Source organism: Aethalodelphis obliquidens, unplaced genomic scaffold, assembly GCF_003676395.1.
Source record: "Aethalodelphis obliquidens isolate GAN/ISIS:26980383/991018 unplaced genomic scaffold, ASM367639v1 scaffold17, whole genome shotgun sequence".
In the NCBI taxonomy this organism is placed as follows: Eukaryota; Metazoa; Chordata; class Mammalia; order Artiodactyla; family Delphinidae; genus Aethalodelphis; species Aethalodelphis obliquidens.
The window spans coordinates 8,683,198-8,699,963 of record NW_020837961.1 but is presented as its reverse complement, the minus strand read 5'-3'; the positions used below and the strand labels follow the sequence as shown (position 1 = coordinate 8,699,963).

General features: G+C 36.2%; 1 protein-coding gene across 1 annotated transcript in view; it reads right to left on the bottom strand.

Moving 5' to 3' along the window:
- The window catches only part of MMRN1 (multimerin 1), a 72,304-nt gene extending 62,490 nt beyond the window's left edge, over window positions 1-9,814 (bottom strand). Inside the window, exons 1-4 of the mRNA XM_027116918.1 lie at window positions 9,606-9,814; window positions 9,316-9,428; window positions 8,705-8,764; window positions 2,836-3,673 (exon numbers count right to left, since the gene is read on the bottom strand). Coding sequence (XP_026972719.1) covers window positions 2,836-3,422 — 587 coding nt within the window. The 5' untranslated portion in view covers window positions 3,423-3,673; window positions 8,705-8,764; window positions 9,316-9,428; window positions 9,606-9,814. The remainder of the gene's footprint in view (window positions 1-2,835; window positions 3,674-8,704; window positions 8,765-9,315; window positions 9,429-9,605) is intronic.
- Between the last annotated feature and the right edge of the window lie 6,952 nt (window positions 9,815-16,766).

The following is a 16,766-nucleotide window of genomic DNA, read 5'->3' as shown; positions in this document are numbered from 1 at the left end:
AGAAGTGGGGAAATAAACTGGCCACTCGTATTTTCCCAGTTGGGATAATAGACTGTATTTGCTGAAGGAGTATAATGTACGGATTGAGAGCTACGTCTCTGAAGCCAGCCAGCCTGGGTTTGAATTTTTGTCCTGGGATTTACTAGCTAAGTGACCCTAGTTAATTTTCTTAACCTCTCTATAATGAAATAGTAACAGAATCTTCTTCATGGAATTATGGTTATGATTAAAGGATTGAAAATATGCGAGTGTGTGTGTATACATATGTATACACACACACACACACACTCAGAATAGTACAGTACTAGGAAAAATGCCATAAAGTGTTTGCTATTATCATTATTTGCTAATCAAACGAAAATATGAAAGACCTCTTTTGACCTTACCAAGGCTTATTTGCATCAGCACTGTGGCCATAATAGATGGACCTAAGTTTTCTCTAATACTATTATCAATTGCATGGCTAATGAGTAAGAAGTCTGGGACTTAATGAAGTATTACTTAATGAATGAATACTTAATGAAAAGTATTACCGGGACTTTACCTGGTGGCGCAGTGGTTAGGAATCTGCCTGCCAATGCAGGGGACACGGGTTCGAGCCCTGGTCTGGGAAGATCCCACATGCCATGGAGCAGCTAAGCCTGTGCGCCACAACTACTGAGCCTGCGCTCTAGAGCCCGCGAGCCACAACTACTGAGCCCACGTGACACAACTACTGAAGCCCGCGTGCCTAGAGCCCGTGCTCCGCAACAAGAGAAGCCACCGCAATGAGAAGCCCGCACACCGCAACAAAGAGTAGCCCCCGCTCGCCGCAACTAGAGAAAGCCCACACGCAGCAATGAAGACCCAATGCAGTCAAAAATAAATAAAGAAATAAATTTATAAAAGAAAAGAAAAGTATTACCAAAGAGAACCTTAGCTCTCTAGGACCTCAGGATGTAGAATCTCTAAGTACAGTTAGTTCTTTTCTCTAGAAATAATTTAAGATTCTTTTCATTGGAAAATGCATGGGATGGAGTTCGGCTCAGCAAGTTACACCTTTAATATCTTGTTTCCTCCTAACATATAATGAATTTTTAAAAATCTGAGATATGTTGGTGCTTGCTTTTCATATACCACATTCCTTGGGAGCAGGAATTATTTTTATTTGAAAAATTCTGTTTCCCCCGAGACCAGCAATGTATAAACAGTCATCAAATAAGTAAGGGTTCATAAGCTTTGACAGTGAGGTCTTTGGATAAAGCAACTAGCATTTATTTAAAAACTAGTATTCATCAAATTATCAATTACTAGTTCTAATTATGAAACAACCATATGCTACTTTCTATATGCTATGTAAAATTTAATTGGTATTTTACGTTCAACTGTTCCCTTCTTTTGGTTATATTTACTAGTCTATTGAAAAACCCCTTTATAATAACATCTCTAAAAGGTTCCAATCATTTCCTATGAGTGCCTAAGACTTCTATATAATTGGTTTAAAAAATTACATCATAGTCTAACAAAATATGATTAATAGAAATGACATTATACATGACTCAGAAAAGACTCTCAATAAATTACATTTTTTACTTAATAGACCACATTCTGTTGTTCCTAAACATGAGAAAGTTTAATTTATATCTGTTAAAATGTCTGTTTTAGACAGTCTGTCTATCCTAAGTTGAACATTTTGTAATCTGTAGCATTTGTTTTTACAGTAAATTGGCATGTTCCAAATTCCACCATGTTAATAAGTTTTTATAAAATCAAATTTACTTTCATGTTTTAAAAAATGCCATAACCTTTGAAATACAGTGAAAAATGGATTTGAATAATAAAGAATACATAAATACAAATTTATTGGCTTATATACTTCCCAGTGTCTCATGTTTATATCAACAACAGTGTTAACACAATGCCTTTCATAGCAGGTGTTAGTTGCTATTATTAACTTGAATTATTTTACATAGTCAGGTGTTTAACTTTGAACATTAAATGAATAGAACATTGATGCGCATTTTCCAGGGTTTTGTTTTTGTTTTTTGGTCCTTTTGAAAGACTTCTTTAATGATACTTCTTTAAGCTTTGTCTTATTATTTTGCTTCAACAATTCAAATTGAATTTTCTCTCATTTTAAATCAAAATCAATTTGAAAAATTGGCCTTTCTAGTCAACCCATTCATAATGATGGCATAATTCAGTATAATGGTCCTAGTAAAAGATGACTTGTTGAGTACCTATTCTGTGAGAAGCGTGTGTCTAAGCACATCTCATTAATTTGAATCTTGCATGATAACCCTGCAAAGTTGGTATTTTTGTCTGTACTCCTTATACCATATCTGTCTTTTACAAAAGAAGAAACTGAGATTCAGGGACATCAATTGACTCGCTCAAGTCAAGGATCTAGACAGTACTGGAGCCAGGATTCCAACCTAGCTCTGCTTAGTTTGAGCTTTCCACAGCGCAGGCTGTTTCAGTTTTTAAATCTGTTCACACCTTAACTGTAATGACATTTTTTCTTTCATGTTGTGTCCGTAGTTCTGAGCACAACCAACATACCCTTGATCTGAATTAACTAACAGTCACTGTGAGGTTACACTGTTTGTTACCGACTATCCCCAGTTAAAGCACCTCTATTAGTAACTTGGACCACTTCAATTACAATAAATTGCTGCGTTTTGTTTGTCCATCTTTTCCCTTTTAGATAAGGTAGCACTTGATTACCTCACCTAACTGAAATATGATCTGGTTTCATCTTGGACATGAAATCCTTTTCTGGAAGTGAGACAACTGTTAGCTTGCAATCTTATAAACCTTATATTTAGAAAGAAAAAAAAAAAGAATGTTTCTTACTTTCCTCTCGTTGTTTCAAAGCTTGATTTTTGGTAGCTGGTCCTTTGGCTTCCAGGGCTGTCACCTCTGCTGAGGTACGTTTCCCGTGGGGATCGATTGCCAGCGCCTCTAACCGAGTTCAGAGAAATGGCTTGTTCATTCGACTTTCTGGCAAAGCTCTGAAGAAATTTCAGGGTGGAGTTGGAAAGGACCACTGACTCTGCTTTAGGACTGAACCTGATGCTCGATTTGGTCGGGAGGGCAAGAGTTTGTAACTTCAGTACCACTTCTGTCTTCCCTGTGGGTGTGAGAGTTTGGTTTCTCACACGCTCGGGAGATGCACTTGTCTCTGAGGGAAGCAATGTCGATTTCAGAAGACTCTCCTCGGAAGTGCTTGCCTCGGGAGCTGTGGCCATCTCCACTGATGTGATCCGGGTGGTTGGCAGCACGTGAAGACTTTGTATTTTGCTTAGAGGAGCCGGAGCAGAGGTCTGGGAGTTCCAGGAGTTCTCATCCTCGGGTGTAGTCCAAGTATGTGTAGTGTTGTTACGCCCAATCCCCCCACTCCATAAACTAGAAAGGAGGATGAATAGCCTTGCTCCTTTCATTTCAGTAGTTTGAAGCTAGAAAGCTCGTGTGAAATCGGGAGGGGGATAAAGTCCTTCTAGCCTCTTCGATGGCTGCTTCCACACTGAATCTGCTAAGACAGAGCTTTGCCAATTTGAGATGTGTAGAGGAAACAGGTTTCTGTGTTTTGCAGTGGACTCAGGAAGTTTGATTTCCTGTTTCTGTAGGTTCTGTGGGATCTGTGACCTCTGGGAGGATGATCTATGGAAGCAGTGAAGGGTGTCTGACGAGGCTAAGGGTAAATGGAAAAACACAGGCAATTATTATCAGGAAAACCCATGAGAGAAACATGAAGTAAGTTTCCTTTCCTAGGTTCACTCATATTTCATGTGTTGCTGATTTTGAAGAGAAATTTCACGTTGATCATGGAATTTTGTTTGGATGGGCTGAATCAAGGAGTTTAACATTTTTTTTCTACTATACAAGGAACTCGAGAAAAAGTTTTGTGGTGCTTCCTTTCCACGGTGCCCCATCCAGAGAGCCACATTTTGTTCAAGGACATATACGCATGTACACGTGTAAACAAAAACTCATCTGCAACGTCTCTGCTCTTTCACACATCGCAGGCTGAATTGTGAAATATATATATACAACCTTATTTTTATATATACATTTCAGCTGTAGCATTATTTGAAGTTAATCTCAATGATGATAATAAAAAAGAAAAGCATAAATTATTGAATTATGTGAGTATACAAGAAAATCACTTTAAATTATGCTCTCCAAATTTCTATTAGAACCAATTAATGGAATGAATAATCAGAAATTTACTTCCTCTATTTTCTAATCCTTCTAGTGGTTGGGGGGTGATTGGTATTTTACCACTAAGGAAGGGATGAAAGAAAAAGTGGAGTCACATGAAAATAAATTAAACTGGGACCAGTTTTTGTACTTCTTCTGTAGTGCAAAATATAACAGCTGCAGAAAAGAGAACTAAATTGATCAAAGACTTTTCTGTGGTTGTTTTCCCAGTAGAGATGCTTCGTGGGATTTATGATTTCACTACTCCAACAAATGTCTGATTCTCAGACTTCCATTAAGTTCTCTCATCTGTAAAATATTCCATAGCAAACTTTTCAGACATACAAGTAACAAGCTAGAACAGTTCATCCATCCATATACATTCCTTTCTTCCTTCCTTCGTTCATGTGGTAATTACCCAAACCCTCAGTCAGCTTTAGTAAGGTACTCGCTTAGGTGCCGAGATTATAAGCAGGAATATTCTTGGCTCTCAGTTTGCTCGTGGCCTATATACGCTATCTGAAGGCTAGATCTCTGTGTAATTAATCCTTCTGTCAGCTTCTATGTGTGGCATTTGGTTCTTGTTAAATATTCAGTCATGGAATGTTTTCTTTCAGAACTGGAAAATTGGAAACCTTGTGACTATTTGGTTATATATTATTGTAGATATATACTCTTGTCTCTAATCTTGGATACAGGACACCGGGGTTTGAAACAAGACCTAGTTTTCCTCTGAACTACTAACTTTTTGGTGTTAATACTCCTTTCTCCCCTTACTCTTTGCCATTCTCTTACACAAGCATATGGTCGACATATTAGAGAGTATATAGTATGAGGTTATTTAAACTACGGTACACAGTAGTCGGCAGCAACCCCAGTTGACTTTGGCATGGAGTACAAACATCTGTTTCTCGGCTATATCACAGAACAATCCCACAAACTTGGCGTTAGTAAAAGAGCAGAACGGTCCAGCACAGACAATCCAGGCAGCAACTAGTAACTAAAAAGAGTGATGAAACTGCATAATTTTCACACAAACATGGTTTTCAGTACTAAGAAAAAGACATTACAGCTTCTTAATCTGGGAAAGACACAAGCAACTATCTTTGGCTTAGAGCAGAATAATAGTTAGAAAAATCCAAGTAAAGTATCTATTTAGTGCACAATTTTAAATCCGTTTTCCTAGATTTAGTAAAAGTCGATGAAGAAACCATCTTGAAAGTTTAAGAAACAACCAGAAAAATGACACGTGTAGATTTTTTTGCTTCTATGATTTGAAAAACAACATCTTGATCCTGTTTAGGACAAGTGAACTTGAGTGGTAAAGGGTCACTCATTGGATCTATAAGTGATAACAAATGGCTCTCAAATGGTAATAAAAACTGAACTGAGCTAAGCAATTCATTCCTCCTCCCGTAAGTTATTGACCAATAATGATCTTGGTTACTCTTATCCTAGCCTACAAGTGACCTTGCAATCAAAAGCCTAAAGGTTCTGTATCTCATTATCAATTCACTAAGCCATCCTGTGCTATAACTCCCCAGAGTCCCCAGCTCATCTGATGGTTTTAGATGTATGGATCGTCCCTTAACTGGAGACGTAATTTATGTCTGTACTTCAGAAACTGTCAGAGAAGCTGCTTTCTGAGGCTCATTAATACTTATCAAATAACAATTAAAAAATAATATTCCTGGGATTATTGCCTAAAGAATACTCAATCATTTTTCTAACTACTCTAAATACTATCCTTGGATTAAACTATATCATCAGATTTTTATATACCTGGACCCCATCATTCTGCTACATCCCTGTGCCTGCTAAATTTTTTATATTAAATTATGTTTTACCCTATTGCCTTTTTTTTCCACTAAGTGATTTATAAGAAAGAAACTATGAAACTCATTATATTATGTGCTATCAGGAGGTTTTTATGTCATTTTTCATTGTACCATAAACAAAAGATTGAATACGTATTGCAAAAGTGGTTCTCTCTAGGTGATGGTATAATGGGTTTATTTCAGTTTTCTTTCTCTTATGTATTATTATTATTTTTAAAAATAAATATATTTATTTTTGGCTGCTTTGGGTCTTTGTTGCTGAGCACGGGCTTTCTCTAGTTGTGGCGAGCAGGGGCTACTCTTCATTGTGGTGCGCGGGCTTCTGATTGCAGTGGCTTCTCTTGTTGCAGAGCACGGGCTCTAGTTGCTCAGGCTTCAACAGTTGTGGTGTACAGGCTCGGTAGTTGTGGCTCATGGGCTCTAGAGCGCAGGCTCAGCAGTTGTGGCGCGTGGGCTTAGTTGCTCCACAGCATGTGGGATCTTCCCGGACCAGGGCTCGAACCTGTGTCCCCTGCATTGGCAGGTGGATTCTTAACCACTGAGCCACCAGGGAAGCCCTCTAATGTATTATTATTTAATTTATTATACATTATTATTTTAGTCTTCTAATCATAAGAAAAAACAAAAATGTTATGAAGTTGAAACAAAAATACAAATGAGTTAAAAGAGAATCTTAGATTAAGGATTTCCTGGTTTGTAGATGGTGCCACGTATTATTTAAAGCCATTTTTATGGCTGCTAGAGTTATTATCCTTTGTAAAATATTGGGAGTAAGGAATAACTTCCACTAGATTATTAGGACTTCTTAGCAGCTTCTTTCTTTCTTACATGAGAAATTATTATTGTCTTAAAATAGTATGAAACTTTTAAAATAATACTTCACTACACCCCTTCTCCATAAATTGTCACTGTCAGAAGATAATTGCAGAAAACAGTGCTCTAAGCTTTTTTCGATTTTATGTTGGTTGAAAGTATTAAAAACATGTTACATTTATATGTGGACCCAAGGGGGGTTATAACCATACGGTAATAGGGCTGGGGGAAGGACTGAAACAGATTTACATGTGATTTTTTTTTTTTTTTTTTTTTTTTTTTTTTGCGGTATGCGGGCCTCTCACTGCTGTGGCCTCTCCCCTTGTGGAGCACAGGCTCCGGACGCGCAGGCTCAGCAACCATGGCTCACGGGCCCAGCCGCTCCGCGGCATGTGGGATCTTCCCGGACCGGGGCACGAACCCGTGTCCCCTGCATCGGCAGGCGGACTCTCAACCACTGCGCCACCAGGGAAGCCCTTACATGTGATTTTGATGAGCTAAGCAATGTGCTAAATAAGTTAAATTTGGCATATTAGTTAATTCTCCTAATCATGCCAAGTAAGTATCCAACTCTCATTTTACTGAGGGAAAATCAGGCTTAAAGAAGTTAAGTAACTTCCTAGGGTAACACACTGGTAATCGATAGATATGTATGTCCAATTCTGGTTCTTTCCACCATCTGAAAATATGCCCCCAAAAGAAATAGTAAACGTCTAAGTTTACAAAAATCTAGAGAAAATAATTTTCAAATTATCTTAAATTCATTTTCTCTATTGTTTTTAACTCAATATTTAGCTTTTATTTCACAGCTAAAACATATAGTGAGATAATGCTAATAACATTATGATTTCTATTTGTTCAAATTTATGGAATTAGAGGGGAAGTGTTGTGTTTATAAGTTTGCTTTTAGTCTAATCTTTACTTTTTATTCTCTTTGGTTGGGTGCCTTTTTCAATTCCTGTGCAGTATTGTAAGTGATGACATTGCCTTATCCTTGACAGCACAGATAATATGCTCCTTTCATTTGCTAGATTGGAACCTCCAGGACAGTATAAGACTGCTACATCCCCGGCATCTAGAACAGTGTTTGGTAGGCATTCAATAAATATTTATCAAACACATGAATGGATAAAACTATGAATGTAGTTCTATATATCTGTAGTAGCACCTGTCAGGGGTTAGAGAGGAGGATCTATTTCCCCAACTCATAGCCACACAAAAGAAAAAAAAAAAAGCAATGTAAATAAACACAAGTACTCCCTTTATGAATACAGCTTCAAAAGGTCTCCTAGAATACCCTTTCAATCAGATTACCTCTTGCAAGTCCTTCCTAAGTAAAACTCAGAAAGCCCATTTTTTCTGCCTCATCTGTTTTCAAAGTATATTTGAAACAGTTTATTTTGAAACCATTGCAGACACAAGAGGACTGTAGAGCAAAGTCTAAGAGCTGTATAAGAAAGGGTAGTAACAAAGTAGTTAGGCCAGAAAAATCTCAGGTGTGCAACAAACTGAAATTAAGAGTAAAATTTAGGTCTAAGTAGGCTGGTAGAAAAGGGAATATGGAAGTATAATGAGTCATATAATTCTTAATATTAAATGAGAGAAATGTATTAGTTTGTCAGGAAAAAACACAACATATTTTGTACTAACATAAAAATTTTAACGCTATAATTAGGAACATTAAGAACAAATTGATAAAAGATGACCAAATCTCCTTCATAAGCAAATGTTTATATTGGTAGGATGCAAAACTGTACTATTGCTTATTTTATATTTCCAATTTAAGTAGAGCAATACACTTGAAAAAGTTAATTTAAAAAGTCTTTAAGCCTAATTTCTTTTGCACATTTTAGAAATAACATTTTCTTTACCTTCATGAAAGTTATGTCTGGTCATTGAGTGATTATCATTAGTGACTTCTGCTTCTGGACCTATGGAATAGACATACTTTTCCCTATTCCTCCTGCTAAGTACATCTAAAAATCCTGGACACTATATGTAAAACAAACATAAGACTCTGAGGTGAAGAAAAGAAGGCAGATTGGCTAGGAGACCCAAGGAACAACACAGCATTGGGTTCTCTGGATTTTCTTTTTGCCTCATACCTCCCAGACTGAGTGCTGGAGAATTTGGCAAACTAGAAACACCAATGGCATGAACAATAAAAAAAAAACCCAAGAAAAGCCAAAGGACCAGAAAGCGGTCAACCTAGAAAGACAGAAATCTTATTAGACAATAACTGCTCTACTAGCACAAAATACCACAGAAAGAACTGTGGTGCTGCCCCGTCCCTGCCTGCAGAGCCTGAATGGAGAGCTTAGGCTTCCGCACTCACATGGTTTGTACAAGCAGCCTCAGCCCCCATCCCTTCCCTGGGGTAGTGACAAGAGAAGGCTAACAGAGGAGAACTTAGTCTCCACTAAGTCACTGCCATAACCCTCTGTAGGCTGGGTAAAGGGCAAGAGAATAGGAAAAAAATAACTTTGAGGCATGCCAGGTCTTCACTGAGCACACTTCGATGGTCCCCCAAAGGTAGGTGATAAGGCAAAAAGTCGGAGATATATCTTCCATAGTGTAGAAATCCAGGGAGTGGTTCTGGGGAAGAAAGATAACTCATCAGAGATGAAAAAAATAGATTTTTTACTGTAAAGTAGGAGATCTCCCACAGTGTTTTAATCATCTCCTCTTCACTGGTGAGGAAGGAATTCCCACCCTAAGGTTATGGGGGTGGCTGAACACATGGCACCCGATACTGGATGAATGTATACTCACAGAGCTGGGAAGGAAGATACCACACACCATGCAGAGCGGCACAGGGGTTGCACTTGAGAACAGAGCAAACAGCCAGGAGCTGTGAGAGGCAGGCTGTGTAATATTAAGAGTATAGGTTGCCCCCCCGGCTCTCACTGGCGGATGCAATTGGCTTGTTTGAGTAATTCTACAGGCTGGCAGAGAACTGAAATCCACTACTCAGGGACAAGCAGGAACTGTGTCTGGTCCCCTTGATAAGAATTATTTGGCCAGGGGACCTTATCCGCTGGAGCAGAGTGGGGAAGGGAACTTGTGGTTAGGCCATATGAAGCCCTCGGGGTTTCACATGTCAAGGCAGCATATGATAGTAAACCTTAATTTTAGGTCTTATAACACACAAAGTTCAGAGAGCTTTTTTCTGTATTGCAAAGAATAAAGAACTCTCTGGAGCTTCGTTTCTGCTCAGATCTTAAGCTTAGTTGAAAGGAAAATACTGATCACACCCTCAAAGTATTTAAAAACTATAGTGAGTTAAAACCAATAAAAGATGCAACAACTTGGTTTAGATGAAACCGAGCTCACTGCAAATTGGTGTGAATCAGCCTCCATGCCAGAGGCCTGACAGGAGAAAAGGTATGCCCTTCTCTGAGGTAAATATTATTTACTACAGTTCTTTTACACATAATGCCTCTCAAAAATTATGAGGCAAATGAAGACACGAGAAAATGTGACCCGTAGTCAAGAAAGAAAACATCAGTAGAAAAAAATCCAGAGAAGGCTCAGATATTAGATGTATTGACAGAGAATTTAACCTAACTTGGCTAGAATGAGGGAAGCATGTCTGAAAGGGAATTTGAGCAGAGACAAAAGCTGTAAAGAAAATGGAAATGCTAGAAACAAAAAATATGATATCAGAAATAAAGAATTAATTTGGTAAGCTTAATAGCACTGTGGAAATATCAGAGAAAACAACTGGCTAATTTGAAGACAAGTCAAAAATAAATTGTCGAAACTGAAACACAAAAGAGATAAAGGTGTAGACGAAAGGAACAGTGCCTGAGATCTGTGGAACGTTTTCATATGGTATAACATAGATGTAATAGGAATAAAGAAAAGAAAAGAAAAGAAAGAGGTTAGGAAAAAAGATAAAATTTTAAAAGATAATAGATAAGAATTTTCCAAAATAGGTGAAACACATTAACCCAAACACTAAAGAAGTTCAGAAAACCCTGAGAAGGAAATTGTGCCTGGACACACTGTAGGTAAAATCCTGAAATACCAAAGAACATTTTGAAAGCACTCAATAATTTTTCTAAAAAGTCACAATTACATAAAGGGTACAGCAATTATGGTTGACTTTTCATTAAATACAATGAATGAGAGAAGACAGTGGAATGACGTCTTTAAAGTACTCAAAGGAAAAAAACCAGTTAATTTAGAATTTTATATCTATCTAGTAAAAATATCCATAAAAGGAAAGGAGAAATAAAGATATCTACAATAGGCAAAACCTAAAAGGATTTTTCTCCAGAAGACCCACATGCCAATATGTTTGACAATTTAAATGAAAAAGATATATTATTTTTTTAAAAAACTTACTAAAATTGATAGAATCATAAAAAAATCTAAAAATCCCCATTCATAATAAACTTTCCAATAAAGAAAACTCCAGGCCCAGATGGTTTCACTAGTAGGTTCTATCAAACATTTAAAGAAGAAATATCATGTCTTCATGAGCTCTTTAAAAAAATGAAGTAATATATTCCAACTCAATTCATGAGGTCAGAAAAACACTAGTACAAAATATTACAAAACCAAATACTTCAATAAAAACAAAAGCACAGACTAATGTCCTTCACAGACATGAAAACAAAAATAACTAAATAAGAACACTATGTAAAAGGCTATTATATCATGACCCCATGGCAAAAAAAATGGGAGAAAAATGGAGAAAAATGGTAGAAATTCAGATATTTGAACAAATTAGCTATCCAGAATGTAAAATGAATTCCTGTAAGTAAATAATAAAAAGACAAATAATCCAATTAATAAGTTGGCAAAAGCCTGGAACAGACACATAACAAAAAAGATACACAAATAGCTAATATACACATGCAAAGGTACCCAGCATTTTTTGTTATCAGAGCGAAGTAAAACAAAACTATAATGAGACACCATTCTACCATTAGAAGAACTGAAATTTAAAAAGACAACACCCAATGTTGGAAGGGGGTAAAGCAATCAGAGCTCTCATATATTTCCAGTAGAAGTGTGAAATGGTACTACCATTTTGGAGAACTGTGAGACAATTATAAAGTTTAAATATATATCTCACCCTTGATAGAGGAATTTTACATTCAGATATTTACCCGAGAGAAATAAAAACAAAAAGATCTTTACAAGAGTATTCAGAGCAGCCTTATTCATATTAGTAGCCCCAAACTGGAAACAACCCAAATGTCCATCAAGAGAAGAAGATATAAATGAAGACTGGAATGTTCATACAGTGGAACATTACTATGCAACAAAAAAAGAATGAAGTACTGATATGTGCAGTAACATGGATGAATCTCAAAATCAATATGTTGAATGAGAGATCTGAGATAGAAAATATAGTAGAGAACACAGTTCTATCTATATGATATCCAAGAATAGGAAGCACTAATTTATGGTGGTAGAAATCAAACAGTAGTTTTTTCTGGGGGTAGGAGGATTTATTGGAAAAGGACATGAAAGATCTTTCTTAGATGATGTAAATATTTTACATTTTGCTTTGGGTTGTGAGTAATGATTATGCACAATTGTCAAATCACTTAAGAGCTGTGAATTTAAGTGTATGTAATTTACACATTAATTTTTTTAAGTGCAAGAAAAAGAATTTAATAAGCTTGAAATCAAGAACATTTGCCCCTTCTTAGCAGTGTGTTGAACTTTCTTATATTAAGTGTACAATCTTTCCTTTATCAAATACAACAAATCTAATATTTACATTCATCTGTAGAGCAGAGGTGATTTTCAGGGTAAAAGTCAACTTCAACTGAATTGATATTTACCAAAAATTTAGTATGCCTAGAACATGAAAGAAAAAATACAGTAGGACACTGAGAAAATTTTGCTGTTAGAATCAGGACTAAAATCCAGGGTTTGTAAAATGGAGTCAGTAATCCTTCTATACCTAATTTTGTCTTCATACACATTCTCTTACAACCATCTTAGTAAAATTTAGAGCTTAGAAGATTTGTTCTAATTTTATTAAACTGGACAAAATTTTAAGTGCTGTTTCCAACTAACTAACCATGATATATATATATGTCATTTATTTTATATATATATAAAATAAGTAGCTGACTAGCAATCCAGCAGTTTTTTTGTTGTTGTTGTTGTTTCTTACCGTGACAAAACTCACTTAAAATAGAAAAATAAGAAGCCAATAATATCCTCCCATCTTAGAGGAATTAAAGAATTATGGTCATTCTACAGAAATGTGATTCAAGATGGCGGAGGAGTAAGACGTGGAGATCACCTTCCTCCCCACAAATACATCAAAAATAAATCTACATTCCTATGACTATAGGCAAAGGGACTCTCTGGATTTGCATTGAAGCAGTCAAGAAATGACTTTCCCTTAGGTTTATCAGTACTTCTGCTCCTAAATCCCAGTAGATAAACCTCTCTTCCAAAAACATCTACCCTAACAAAGCACATAGTTTTTCTCATATTTTCATGGACCCCTTCTCTCCAAATTCTTTAACTATTTCTTTTAGAACCGTAGGCAGTGCAGTGCAGAAAGAAGGCAGCATGGCAAATTATCTCAGGTTTGAACCTGAGACCTTCTTTCTCATCCTTGCTCTGTCATGGACTACTGGTATGATCTTAGACATGTCCCTCGATCCTGCTAAGCTTCAGTTATCTCATCTGTATTCTCCTTCCGATGATTACATGGGTCAGTGCACATGAGACTTTTTATACAATGTAAAGTAATATACTGGTCAAAGTTGGGATGTTACTGTATCAAGAAACCAGAGCTATATTTTATCAACCCTATGCTTAATTTCCATTATATTCTCTCTACTCTTGACAAAGTAAGAGCTTCGACCCACCTATTCGTGAATTCCTTTGATCTTCAAGGAAGGATTATTCTTACTCAAAGCACCAGAAAGCCTTCTGTGTGGTTCATCTGTTTTATAAATTTTTGTCGGACACATAAATTTTGTTTTTCCTTCTTATGCCAATAGAAAGATTAACGCTGATTTAACTTCTGATAATTATAATAAGTGTTAGCTTAGTACGCACTGACTCTGTGCCAAGCATTATCTTAAGTGGCACATAAACTGTGTTGTTTTATTTCTCTCACAACCCCTGATATGTGACTCATAATCCCTATTTTACCAAGAAGTCAAGTAACCGCCCAAGGCATGGCAGCTGAAAAGTGACAGAACCGCCATTTGAAGCCAGGTCCTTTAACTCTGAGGCTTTGCCCTCTTTCCAGGTTACCCTGATCTCATGTATTAAGTTAGAGTCTTAGTTTTTGTCGACACACAGAGGTCAATTTCTGTTATATTAGAGAACTGGTTTAAATAGTTAACACAGAGCTTGGTTTCAAAACAAAAGAAAGCAGTCAAATTTGCAAATGCACCAAACGTCCTTCTCCAAGGTTTCTACATCCAGAGCAATCAAAATATCTGTAAAATTAAAGCCGCAACATTCTATTGTCCGAAAGAGTAACAGTTTCACAGTACAAAGTCTTTTGATTTAGGAGTTGATTTCGTCTATCAGTTAAAGAAATAGCTAAATACTTGTGCCATAAGCAATAATAACATGATAACACTTTTCAACATAAATGCTATTTTTCAGGTTGTTTTCATATATATTGCTAAGTTCTGCCAAAAAGTTTTTCTCTACACAAGCTCCTACTGGATTATGATAAATGCCACATATTTTAAAGGAAAATTAATGCTTTAAAAATAAATTTATTATATGTTCCACAAATACTAACACTATTAATACTTAAAATAGACCTGTAATCTCATTAGAGGCAACAGTAGCAAACTTCTGTTTAAAAAAAAATTCTTTCAAGCAGAATGTTAATTGAGAAAAAATCCTTGGTAGCTCTTACCTTAAAATTCTTTGCCCAGGGATATATAAACTAGATGGAAGCATGTGGAAACCTCTGTTGGCCTCTTTGTAGGCTGCTTCCAAATAGTCACTTATTTTCAGAACCAGAGAAACAGCAGCTTAAGCAGGGCAAGGGGAAAAACGCCCTTACAATAGCCCTGCCATTATTCTTTCTGTGAGCGCCTAGCAACAGAAGCCCAGAGAGGGAGCAACTAAGGTGCCTGAGGGCACTGACCCCCAGCCTGCCTCCTGTCCTTTCAGTGTTGATGTGAGCCAAAGGCTCTTACTAAAAAGTGTTATCCAACCTGGAGGTTTAGCCACTGCGATGAAAGTGTTCTTACATTAGTGGCATTATATTTTGATGGCATTATATTTTGTTAATAATATTTAAGCCAATATTGAAAACAGACATAATGTATAAATCTTATTTATTAAGATTTAGACTTAGTTCTACCAGATTTGGAAACAAGAAAAAAAAAAATGGTGGAAGCTAGGGTAACCTGCTCTAGCTTTTCGTTAGCACCATTACTGCAGACCTGGGTTGCATTACTGAGAGCATTTCGCAGTCAGCCACACCTCACTGATAAAATCTGCTTTAATTCTTTGCTAAGGCATTCTATAGTTTCTCACGCAGCTCCAGAGAGTGGATGGAAAATGAGTTCTTGGGAGTCTGCATCTCTGACAGAATTTTTCTAGAGTGTGGAGAAGTTTCAGTCACCTGAAAATCTTTACACTTAGCTTCTGCCTCTGTTTCAGCATTTGTAGCATTTCTGTTGAGTAAATAGATTTTCCTCTGCAAGCTTGTGGGAAGGGCCCTGTGCTTTGTTGTCTTTTGAATTTCTCAGGCCGAATCGTGCACATGATTGCTGATCAGTAAATAATGTGTAGTTCCCTTCTGTAGCTCGAAGCTTTGACATAAGTTTGAGTTCATTCCCATGTATATTTTGATCCGTTGAAGATTTTTCTCTCTCTGATCAGCTGAGAGCTTTACCAACCAAGAGCTTTACTGTTGAAAAAGTCTACAGATTATAGCACATGTAGGTCTCTGTCTAAAACACTTTTGAAAGTTTAAAGGCATATGGATGGAAGTGTACCTAAATTCCAGTGAGTTTTCAATGTTCTGCTTTTGAGACACACACACAAAAAGTCTATTTAGCAATAAACAAAACAGAAAACAAAAAAACCAACTAGAACAGTGTTCTTTTTTTAATTTAAATTCCATTTATAGTTCAAGTATTTGCATGCTTCATGTCCAAAAATTGTGTATACCTTTTGAAAAGAAAACAAATCGTGTTCTTTTTTCTTTAATGATGTAAGCATTCCAATAGCTACCCGACTACTATGAAATAGGTAGAACCATAACAAAGTATCATAAATCTCTCATGTGAAATAATCCAAAATTCATTCACAGATTTTATGAAAATACAACATCTAAAAGAGCACTGCATTTAGCTCTACATTCCACTAACCTATCCTATTTAGAGTCAATCTAGAAAACTTCTGAATTGCTTTATAGGTATCTATCACAAATAGAATGAATTAAATAATAATTAGTCATAGGTAAAGGAAAATATTTTTGCCTTGACACTAACATTTGACTTGAACTTATATTTTAAAATAAGAAATTATTCTTGATTAGACACGTATTTTCACATAAAATTGAAAAAGAGGAAGATATTTAAAATAATAATTGTTGGAGCTTCCCTGGTGGTCCAGTGGTTGACTCCAAACTTCCACTGCAGGGGGGACTGGCCAGGCACCTAAGATCCCATATGCCACGTGGCATGGCCAAAAAATGCATAAATAATAATTTATTAAAATAAAAATATGAAATTATTTTTATAAAAACATAACACAAGTTTGTGAATTCAACAGAGAATATCCTCTGGGTTTGACATACAGTATTGGACATGACAAAATTAAGATTACACTATAAATTATTCTAGTAAAAATATTTTTACTCAAATATTTAAAAAACATGAAAACTCTATATTAATGCATAATTTAACATAAGCATATTATAAATAACATCTATGTAGTATATATATACTATATATAATATCTATA